This window comes from Mus musculus, chromosome 2, assembly GCF_000001635.26.
Source record: "Mus musculus strain C57BL/6J chromosome 2, GRCm38.p6 C57BL/6J".
In the NCBI taxonomy this organism is placed as follows: domain Eukaryota; kingdom Metazoa; phylum Chordata; class Mammalia; order Rodentia; family Muridae; genus Mus; species Mus musculus.
In genome coordinates this window covers 146,503,827-146,515,713 of record NC_000068.7, presented here as the reverse complement: position 1 = coordinate 146,515,713, position 11,887 = coordinate 146,503,827, and the positions used below count along the sequence as shown (strand labels likewise).

Below are 11,887 nucleotides of genomic sequence, written 5' to 3'. Positions count from 1 at the left end.
TGAACTTCCAGTTGTTTATCTTCCTCCTCCTCCTCCCTCTCCTCCTCCTCCTCCTCCTCCTCCTCCTCCTCCTCCTCCTCCTCCTCCTCCTCCTCCTCCTCCTCCTCCTCCTCCTCCTCCTCTTCTTCTTCTTCTTCTTCTTCTTCTTCTTCTTCTTCTTCTTCTTCTTCTTCTTCCTTCTTCTTTTGCCTTTACTTCCCTATAGGATGGTGGATTATAGGCATGTGATTCCATGTCCACTTTGACATATTAGAAAAGAGCGCAGAACTTTATACATGCTAGGCAAGCACTGTCCCTGAATCAGGCAAGCATAGGAAGTAGTTTAGTAGTACTGGATTTTAATTGTTTTTTTTTTTCCACAGCCCTAGTCTAATAATAGTGTACTTGGCAGTCTGAGACTGTTACCTCGATGAACAATGCACACACACTTCACTCCTAACAATGTACCTGGCAACTTGCTAGCAACCAAGGACCTTTCCATTTGCTGCTGCATACACACCCCTCTCTGAACAGTGGGATACTGTTTCTCCTCTCTTTAATGACCATCAAACATAGACAGATTCATCTCTATCAGAATAGAAAGAATGATCTAGCCCAAGCAAGTTTGGGTTCATGCTCAGTAAGACAACACTGTGTGCACCTATGGATTTTCTATTTACCATTTTATGCTTATGCATAACTGGGCATGGATATGATTAAAATAAGACACTTTATGGAGCAAAGCTAGCATAATTCATATCTATTAACCATGATGGAGAAGTACCCCTTAATTACTAAATAACTCATTCTCTTCTTCTTTTTTTGCCCCCGCCCCAAATTACTGCTCCAAGCACTAATTAGGACCTTTGAGTATTTTCACACATGCTGCCTGCTGCTCCCTACTGTGCATTCTCATCTTTTTTCTATTGCTTTGCTTTAAATAAAGTTTCCTCTCTACTTTGCAATTTGTGTAGGCTTTTATTTCATTGTTGAATAAGAGGCCAAGAACCTGGAAACACCCAAGGCAGACAGCACCTCCTCTAACTACTGGTAACATCCTGTCTTTTTTTTTTTTTCTTTCTTTCTTTCTAAGTGTTATTTCAGAGTAGCATTACTTTGTCTGTTACAAGCTAAATTTTTCTTTTTTAGATTTTAATTTTTTTTTTTACATTTTGTGATTGTGTAAGTCTGTGCTAGGTATGTGCTGATGGCTGCAGAGGTCAGAAGAGAATGTCACACACCCTAGAGCTGGAGTTACAGGTGATTTTGAGCCACCTACATAGGTGCTGGGAACAGAATTTGGATCCTCTGGAGGAGCAGCAAGTGCTCTTAACTACCGAGCCAATTCTCTGGCCCCACATACTGATCTTTATTTTATGTGTATGGGTGTATGTCTGTGCCCTGTGTGCACATCTGTCCTCAGAGGCTGGAAAGGGCATCTGACCTCTGAGACTAGAGTTATAGATGGTTGTGAGCCACCATGGAAGTGCTGGAAATTGAACCTGGCTCCTGTAGTCGAACAGCCAGAACTCCTAAGCACTGAGGCATCTCTCCAGCCCCAAGTTTTAAACTTTGAATTTCATGTTTGTTATTTATTGATTAAGGCGGCAATGGAGTGTCTGAAAAGTACTTGACACTCTAAAGCCCAAGGAAGAAGTAAGTAACTTCAGGGTGAATAATTTCCTCAAGGGGTTAGAAGACCAACAAGAGGATTTTTTGAGAGAACAGCAACAATCAAAAAACCCCAACAAAACAAAACTGGGAGGTGTCCTGGGTAAATAAGCATCAAAACACTAATACGTGATTCTTTTAAAAAGGGAGGTGGGTGTTGCAGTCTTATGTCTTCACTCTGTAAGTATGATAGATGAGATGAACTTACATGCATAGATGCCTGGTTTTTGTCTATCCAGTTTCTAACACTGCCATATATTTAGCATACAGAAATGCATATATTTGTCTAGTTTTTCCTCCTCAGTTGGATTGGAAGCTCTGGCAGTGAGAGAACTGCTTCTTGTAATATCTGTTATTTCCTGGGCTTAGGATCTTGTTTTTACACCATAGGTCTTTACTAGATGTTTGCTAATAATGAGAGCTCACATTGCAAGAGAAAAATTGATTTCAGTGGGATAAATTCATTTTACTTTTTCAATCAGTGTAAGAAAAGATGTCCTTGTTCAAAGGAATGGAACAGTGAACATGTGTTTTAAAATCTGAAACAGGGCACAGGATAAACTGATGGTGACAAATACTCTTGCCGTAATGTTAGAGACAGCATCACTTCTCTCCCTTACAACAGAATTGGGGAGATTATGGCCTTCATCTATGATGTCATCTGGGGATGCAGGAGGCGCAACAGCTCTCCCATCATCCTAGGCATGGAGATTACATCTCTAGGTCTGTGAGATTTCTGCTGTTAGGTGATCTGTCTGTAGTCTGTTTTGTTTTGTTTTGTTTTGTTTTTTTGGCTAAATACTGTTCCTTTGGGTATATCTTAGTCGTAGCCATGCTATTTTGATAACTCTAAAAATAGAATTTACCAGAACGGAGAAGTTTTTGCATGCTGAGTTGAAATGTGTAGGGCTGCTTTATCATCTTTTTTTTTTTTTAACTTAATGAGTTTATTGAGTGCCTGTAGAGATCAAATACCAAGCTTAATACAAGGGTGTGTACATTTCTAGCACTTTCCTCCACTAGAGAAAAAGACTCTTGGATTATGCCTATTTGGATGAAAAACATGTGATTCTAAGGTGCCTCTTTAGGTACTTGCTAATAAAGCCAAAATATCAAACCTTGGGGATCCAGATGATAATAAACAATTATATAGTCAGTTTTCTGGTAAGAAATCATTTGAGCATCTTCTGTCTTAAAGTCTTGCTTCAGTGAATAGGCATCTGGCCTTAAAAAGCATGTTGGCCCGAGAGTCAGGTCCTTCAGGTTCTATTTCTGGTTCTGTTATTGGATTGCTATGAGGCCTTGCATAACCCAGGAGCTCTATCCGCAAAGCAAGAGGCAAGACTGACCTCTGCACTTGAGATTGGGTTCCAGATGCCTTGGGGACTGAGTGGACCTCACTGGACAACAGGCCCACTCTTCTCTGCTACCAAAGCCATTTATTTACTTTAGTGTGAAATTAGAGATCAGATTTTGACATGGCCACACGTGCTTTGTCTTGCTCCTTAGTGTGAATCCAGAAGTAAAAAAAAAAAAAAAAAATCTAGAAATAGTTTTCAAAATTTAAAAGTCCTACAGCTTTTCTTACTTTGTGTGTGTCTGTGAGAGAGTGGGGGGTTGGGAGGGGTAGGTACGCAGGCCAGGCAGTAGAGGGGAGGGAGTGTGAGTTTCAAGGGTGGCATCTAGCACTCTGGAAAGCAGGTCGCTGCGCTTCGTCTTGTGGGGACTACAGTTCCCGGGAGCACTTGCGGCCCATATAGGGGCGGGAGCTCGCGGTCCTGGTCATATGGAAAACACCGCAATCTGATTGGAGGTCACTGCGCAGACTCGAAGCTGGGCGCGCGTCCCCGCGAGGTTCCTAGCCTCAGGCTCCTAGTGCGTGAACAGTCCGGGATGTGCGCGTGCGTCGCGCCGGAGGGCGGACCAGAGGCACCCGTGGGGCGGGGCCGAGGGTTTCGCATCGACACCGCCTTCCTGCCCCGCCCCTGACCGTTCGGCCCGCCCCTCCTTCCTGGAGCCTCCGCTGAGGCTGAGGCGGCGAGGCGGCCGGGAGGGGGGCGGCTTGTGGCCGGAGCGACACGCGCCCGTCGCGACCCTATGCAGTGACTCGTGCGGCGCAGGCGCCTCCTGCCCCGCCGGCGGGGCCCAGGCTTACCGCGGCGGGATGTTCTCCCGAAGGAGCCACGGAGATGTGAAAAAGTCCACGCAGAAGGTGCTGGACCCCAAGAAGGACGTGCTGACCCGCCTGAAGCACCTGCGGGCGCTGCTGGGTGAGGCGTGGGGCGTGGGCTGTGGGTCAGAGCCACCTGCCGGGAGGGCCGGGTCCCACCCGCGGCGTGGGCCTGATGGGGTCTCAGGTCCGAGTGATGTAGAGAGCTGGGAATGGTGCGCAGCCGACCTTTGCTAGCCTAGATCGGGACCCTTGAGGCATTGTTCCTGAAGGCTGTACGTTGGCCCTGGGCGCTGCTCTGTCGTCCCAAGTGTAAACTTAGCCAGGATTCTCTTTTGGGTGCCTAGCCTCGGGTAACCTCTGTGCCTGAGAGCAGGCACAGAGGTGACTATAAGCTGTCCTCTCCAGGAAATAAACCAAGCACAAGTGGGGCGGGCTTGAACACACACACACACACACACACACACACACACACACACACACACACACGCACACGCAGCCCTACCTCTCTGCCACCTCCTCTCTGCCACCTCCCTCTCCCTCTCCCATTCTAAAAATTTAAATTCTTGACAACTTGGGTTAGACCAATAGCTCATGTGGTCCCATCACAGACTTCGTTGAACTACCATCTCTCACTCACTCTCCTTTTAAAATGTTACTATGTTTGAGTGTAAGACTTTAGGTAGGATTGATTTCAGCTGACCCCAGGACAGATTAGATGTCATTTCTTCTCTCCTGCCCTTCTCTCTTTTAAATTTACATTTTTTGGGGGTTGGGGGAGGGAGGATGGAAGGGTCCGGCTGATAGCTGTTTCCTTGGGTCTTTGGTGTGAAGGGGGCTCTGATCAGAGGAAGCTAGGCTTTCTTTGGGTCCAGGGAGGCAGCTTCTCCCTTATCATCAGAGTGACAACCATTACTCCCTTTTGCCTTCCCTATTCATGGCCTGCAGGGTGGAGGTTCTGCAGAGCCCAAGTGGGCCTGGAATTGACTTGTGATGGCTTGAAAGCTCTCCCCTGTGGGTGTGAAGTGTCCACAGGTTATCTGATGCTGGTGATGTGTAGCTTGGCTAGGCTATGCATTAGTTCTATCTTCTGTCTGTCTGGACAGACTTATCTGTATTTGGGGGCCAAGGAAAAGACAGGTTTCTTCTACATATGTATACTGTTGAAACAATAATAAAAAATTAAAAACCCAGTGTTTTTAAAATTTTAGACCATCTGCCACTTGAGAAAATAGGGCACAAAAGAATTCATTTTATAGGTGAGAATTTTAAGCATTCTTGTTAATGAGATTAAGAGTTGCTAATTATTTCTATTTATATTGTGTAAACTATTTCTGAGTGGGGGATTGGCCAGCCAATCAGCCAACCAATGAACCAACCAAATGCAAAACTCAAAACCATGACTGTTGCCTCAAAACCTACTCCCTTCCCCCTCAAAACCCACCAGATTTTGACAACTGAAGTTACTATCTCAGATCCCCAGATATTACACTTAATGTGTTCAGTTTATAATGAATGTAAATCAGTTACTGTTAGAAGGATTAGTTTCTGGACTTCTGAAAGCAAAATGTGATGTTCTTGGTAAGTTGAACTTTCTCCTTCCTGTAGTGAAATGTCTAGGCACACAAGTGCTTTGTGTTGGGTCCTTAGTATCTGATTAGTTCCTGCTGCAGGGGCATTCTTGATAAAGGAGAACTGAACAGTATTTTAAGGCATTTGATACTTTGGAACTTTTTCTGTGCTGAAGAATTTAAACCTTTGTTCTGACCAAGAAGGCCAAGATTAAGTTGGCTACATTTTATAAAGACAGAAAACCTAGACCAGAGTGGTTTCTTAGAGATACACTGTCTTTGTTACCGTCCAGAGAAAATGGATACTTTCAGGTCTGAGTATCCTTAATTTCTCCCCTAAGGTGTGTGGCTCCTTCCAGGTGCAAGTGGCAGGGATAGGCTGTGAACCTGGCCAATGGCATCTCTTTATGATTTTATCTTTTTAATGTGTGTGTGTGTGTGTGTGTGTGTGTGTGTGTGTGGTGGGCTTTGTGCTAGTGAGTATAGTTACCATAGAGGCCAGTAGACAGATCCCCTGGGGCTGGAATTAAAGGTGATTGTGAATTGCTCTGAGGGACTACTGGGAACCAAATTCTGTATAAGAGCAGCAGGTGCTCTTAACCTCTGAGCCATGTCTGCAGCCTGAATCATCTTTGTATGTGAAAAAAAAATCTGTTTAAAATACTGTTTGCGGTGTAGAGTTCTTCCATATTTCATTAGGAATACTTTTGTTGTTGATGGTGGCCAAGTTTCCTTTATGTCCTACTGTGATCTTTAACTTTAGGGGCTCTTTTTTTTTTCAAAAAAATAAAAATAAAATTGAGGAATTCTATATACATGGTCTAGACCTAGGCCTCCCTGCTCATATGTAGCAGATGTGCAGCTTGACCTTCATGTGAGTCCTGAACAACTGGAACAGTATTCCAAAAGCTGTTGCCTGTATGTGGGATATGTTCTTCTAGCTGGGGTGCCTTGTCTGACCTCAGTGGGAGAAGTGCCTAGCCTTGTAGAGACTTGATGTGCCAGGGTTGGGAGGATACCCACAGGGGTTCCCACCTGCTCAGAAGAGAAGGGGAGGGGAGAGGGGTGAGGGAGTCGGGGGAGGGGGAGGGAGAAGGATTGTGGTAGGGATGATTGAGAGGGGGGCAGTGAACAGGAAGTAAAGTGGATAAGTTAAAAAAATTAAATTTAATTTTTTAAAAATTGAGGAGTTCTAGCCGTAATATTTGGTGTAAACTTTTGCTTTACAATAGTAGTTTGACGACTTTAAAGAAAACTAGTGCATTAAAGTATTAATTCCCACAGCATCAAATATTTTATCTGGTTATTACCTTTAAAAAAGACAAAGTATTATTAAACTGAAAGATAGGAGTTAAGTCAATGTGAAGGCAACTGAAGGGAATGAATTTAATTAGTATTGCACATTATGTATGTGTTTCAACTCTTGCTTGTCACTCAAGTGAAATAGGGCTGGTATTTTTTCACATATAAGGATGATGCTACTGGTCAGAGTCTGCAGCTTGTCACTGCCTGCTACTTGTAGCATCACAACTTGGGGCAGTACCTAGCCTGCTCTTGAACCTCAGCTTTGTTACTCTGGATATGGTACAGTGAGAGTATGATACGTAATGATGTCAGCTTGGAGCAGGCATTTACCAGATTCTTCTTTATTGCTTTCTTCCCACCATTAATAGGATACTTTTTTTTTTTTTTTCCCCCGAGACAGGGTTTCTCTGTGAAACCCTGGCTGTCCTGGAACTCACTCTGTAGACAAGGCTGGCTTTAAACTCAAGAGATCCGCCTGCCTCTGCCTCCCAAGTGCTGGGATTAAAGGCATGCGCTACCACTGCCAGGCAGGATACCTATTTTAAGAGGTATTTTCTCCACTCTTCTTTATTATTTTATATAATGGTATGGCCTTATTCTCTTTTTGAAAAGAGTTTGTACTTCAGACAACTTGTGGAGAAATGGTTAACTATGAAGAGTAAAATATATTTTAGGATTATGATAATGACTCCAATTCAGTGCTACTTAGATAGCTTGTCCTGACTATATTTTTAAAATTGGCTCTCACAGGGCTGCATTTTAGATGGTTTGTATGCATCATTGGGAAGAACAGGGAGATACTTGCGTTCTCCTTATGCTATTTAAATTATCATTCAAGAAAGTAACTGAGTAAACTAAACAAACACCCCTCCCCCACAACTCCTACGTATTACTGTATTGCTCCAGTGAACAAGTAATTCAGCCTTTGGGAGGTTATGGCAGGGGCATTATTGCTAGTTTGAGATCAGTCTGGGTTGCATAGAAAGTTCTATGTCAGTCAGGTCTACAAGATCCTATTTCAAAAGACATTAAAAAATGTAAGGTACATTTATAATTTAAAAACTTCTACAAAGTACATTTATGATATAAGAGAAGCAAGTGAGATTAACTTAAATATATTTTATTTAACATTTATTTATTTATTTACATATATGTATGTGAGTACACTGTTGCTCTCTTCAGACACACCAGAAGAGGGTACTGGATCTCATTACCAGGGATTGTGAGCCACCAGGTGGTTGTTGGGAATTGAACTCAGGACCTCTGGAAGAGCGGTCAGTGCTCTTAACTGTTGAGCCATCTCTCCAGCCTCCGAACTTAATGTATTATATCAGTAGGTAAAGGCTAACACATAATTTTGCAGTACTTTGTTTATATGACTTATCTGAAATGCAGTGTCTATTATACAGTCAGGACACATGTTTGTTCTTACTAGCTACATTTCACATGCACGGTACCAAGCTATGACTGGCAACTGCTGGGAGTAGGTCTGGAGTTTGGGAAAGCAGAGGCATAGGGTAGGGCAGTTCTAGCCAGTAGAAGATGAAAGAGTTGTTGGTAAATATCCATATGGCAATGATGTATGAGGGCGGCTCTCACTGGTATCCATTAGGAGTTAGAGCCCTGGACACAGAGGGTGCTTGCGTGGAGCCTTGTGTAGCTCAGAGTTAGAGGTATCCTAACAAGCAGAGTCTGGTGCCAACTTGGTGGTTCAGATCAGAGAGGGTTCGGCTTACTTGAGCTGGAAGCTCATACCTATCCTTAGGTGGGAATTTGTGTGGAGACCTTTTAGCAGGCTAATAAAGAAGACTGAGAACTGCCCATCTCCTAGGACTACCAGAATAATGGATCAGGAAGGGAGAGACAGAGCCAAAGGTTCCTTGAAAGAGTTATGTCAGGGGGGACAGGCAAACAATGGATTGTTGGAAGAGGAAGGCCAGGATGAGAGATAAGAGCAGCAAGAACTTGTGATACTTCAGGTACAGTGGGGTTTCAAATGCTGGCTGAAGAGTGATTAATAGGAATTAATTTGGGATTGGAGGCTGTGACATTCAAGATTATTTAGAGGCCAGCACTTGGACCTCGGATTTGTAAGAAAACATTTTCTTACAAATTTTCTCTCCATTGATAGAGCATTCTATTTCATTGATATGGCATTCTATTTCTTCTTGCTTTAACTAGGGGCAAGTTCACTCACAATTTTGGGTGTTGCCTTTTTCTTTACTCATATTTATTGTGTGTGTATGAGTTACATGTGTGTAGTCTATGCACACTCTTGTGTGTATGTATATACACAGAGATCAGAGGAGAGCATCAGGTATCCTGCTGTCACTCTCTGCCTTCCGTTCAGCTTAAGACAGGGTCTCCCAGTAAACCTGGAGCAAGGCTGGTGGCCAGAAAGCTCTCAGGGTCCTCTGTACAGCTGTTAGCATGGGTTGTAGGTGTGTGTGCCACCATGGGTGCTGGGGGATTTGAACTGGAGTCCTGTACACTTTGAATATACAGCATGTGTGCTTACCCACTGAGCCCTCTTCCTAGCTCCTTATATATATTTAGTCATTACTGTTCTTCGTGTTTTGTACCTCTCATTCTTAGTTTCAAACATTTGTGAGCACTATGTACCATAATGCAGTAGCCTAGGCTGGCCTCAAACTCTCCATCTTCCTTTCTTTACCTGATGTATGTATGTGGCACCATGCTCAGCTTTTTCTTTCTCCCCCCGACCCCCAACCCCCCCCGACCCCTACTCTTCCCTCCCCTTCCCTTCCCTCTCTCTGTCCCCTCCTCTTCCCTCCCCTCCCTTCCTGCTCCCTTAGCTTACTCTCCTTTCTTCTTCTGACTACAGTAATACCTCTAAACCAGCTGGTGTTCTTTCCTTAGAATAGACTTCCCCTTTTAACTTTAGTCTGACTAGCAACACACCCCTTTATACAGTTTGATGATTGGTGATGGGCATTTGGGATCATGGGAGTATCATAGATGGAGCTAGGGAGGTGCAAGGGTTTCTAGCTAATAATGGGGCGTGGCAAGTTTGATGTACTACAGGTTAAGTGTGAGAAAAGGAAGGTCCAAGTGGAATGTCTGGGATGAGATTGTGGTATGTGGGGTTGGGAACTTATAATGAGAGGATAGAAAACCATGATATGATTCTTCATTATGATGAACTCATCGGCTCTCCCTACAACTATGATGAAGGTAGTGCTCCCACTTCAACCTACAGCAGAGAAACTGAGGTGTACTAAGTTAACCATTTGTCTACCAACTCCCAGCTGACAAGCTGATATTCATATCTACCAGGCTGGCTAGCCTGGTAATAGAAGCCTTTAATTCAAACTACTCTGGAGGATGAAACAGGAAGGCCCATTAGGCCACAAACTGAGTTCAAGACCAGCCTCAGCAATTTAGTGAGATGTACTCAAAAATAAAAAGTGGAAAAAAAAAAAAAAGCTAATGTTGTGCTTCTGCTAGTTATCTGATTCAAAAGGATATTTACACATCAGAATAGATATTTACCCACCAGAGTGAATGTTAATACAAAAACAAAACCTACTAGGTTTTGCCTGTCTTGCAAAATTTCTGTGACGTTCATAGCTCTCATTCTGGTCTGTTCCAGGAGATCTGGAAGATCCTATTTGACTTGAGCATGGCAGAAGATTTTTTTTAAAAAAGGCTCCTTTTGTGCTTTCTGATTCAGTTCATTGGGTTCTGTGTTTAGGCCTGGCAGGTAGTGAGATATTAGCATAGACAAGTCTACAACTTGAAAAGGCTGGGAACTGTAATGTCAGGTCCTTGCAGGCATTTTTTGGTCTTTTTCAGTTGGCCAAGTTAATGCCAAATGACTTTGTCCATGTTCCCATTGCTTGTTTTTCACCAATCACGAAGGCAGTGTATCTGTAACCTCTGCAATGTAAAATGAACTTTGTGCACTCGTACGATCCCTGTCTCTAGGATTCAGGCTGTCTAGACTTGAGAAAGGTGAGCCCAGGGCCACCACCTGAGCTGAAATGCTCTGTGTGTGATACCTGAGAATGATTGCTTTCCAATGCCAGTTCTGAGAAAAGAGATTATCTGTAGGCCCCAAATATTTTTCTATAAATATTTATAATTTGGATTTTTATTTTGTTGATAAGCACTTTATTCCTGGGCAAGCCTGAGTACTTCTTCAAGTTGTTTATAATACTGATCTTTGGTCTCCAAACTGAGCAAAATAGGTATAACTATAGCAAATTGTGTCTGTGTTTTAAAGTTGGATTTCTTTTTTCTTTTTTTTTTTAAAGATTTATTTATTATTATATGTAAGTACATTGTAGCTGTCTTCAGATACACCAGAGTAGGGCATCAGATCCCATTATGGATGGTTGTGAGCCACCATGTGGTTGCTGGAATTTGAACTCAGGACCTCTGGAAGTCAGTGCTCTTAACGGCTAAGCCATCCCTCCAGCCCCTAAAGTTGGTTTTCAAAGTAGCAATTGATTCCATTTAAACCTTGAAAATTTTAAAAAATAACAAAGTTACTAAACTACTAAATTAAGAACAATTAATATGTAGACGTAGTAAACAGTTACTTATCAAGTTGTCTTATCCTTGAGATTTTAAAAATTCAATTTGGAAACTTTGTTTTGTTTTAATTAGTATATGAAGATATGTGTGCAATTGTGTATATATCTGCTGTGTATTTAGATAGTATGGTATAAGGTCAAGGCTTAGGATTCAGTAGGAAAAGCAGATGCTTAAATGATGAAATTTTTGCACAGTGTTTAGAGCCATACAGTGGAATGGGAAGGAGCTATGGAGGTGGTCACCATTCAGGGAGGAACTCCACCAAGCCTCCTGGAGGTGTTGGGAGTGCTTACAAAGGAAGGTCAGGGCTGAGTTGGGATATGAATAATAGATAAAGGGCTTTGCCTGGTGGATAAAGAGTGGATAAGGACATTGGTGGAGAACAGAACTACAAAGGCAATCCTGCAGGGCACCAAGGACTTAAGCATACAGTAGCTTTTGTACTGGGTATAGATAGACAGTGAGAACCCATTGGAATGTTCAAAATAGAAAAGGTGGCTGTTTTTTCTTAAGGAAGGATCTGGGTGTCCCAGCCTCTCCTAACATTTGAAACCTAGATGCCAAGAGAAAATCAGTCTTTGTCCATTTGCAGTGAAAGCTCTGGGGAGGTACCTGGTCTGTCTTTCTATTG

General features: G+C 43.0%; 1 protein-coding gene across 9 annotated transcripts in view; it reads left to right on the top strand.

Moving 5' to 3' along the window:
* Positions 1–3,459: 3,459 nt before the first annotated feature.
* The window catches only part of Ralgapa2 (Ral GTPase activating protein, alpha subunit 2 (catalytic)), a 272,379-nt gene continuing 263,951 nt past the window's right edge, over positions 3,460–11,887 (top strand). For 7 of the 9 annotated variants that reach the window (XR_374469.4, XR_374468.4, XR_866275.3 and 4 more), the window contains exon 1: positions 3,460–3,920. Coding sequence is in view for 3 of the 9 variants with exons in the window: in XM_006499519.4 (XP_006499582.1) it covers positions 3,815–3,920 (106 nt within the window). In the remaining 6 variants the exon portion in view is untranslated. The remainder of the gene's footprint in view (positions 3,921–11,887) is intronic. The other 2 variants (XR_003952992.1, NM_001033348.3) reach the window with 2 other exon arrangements.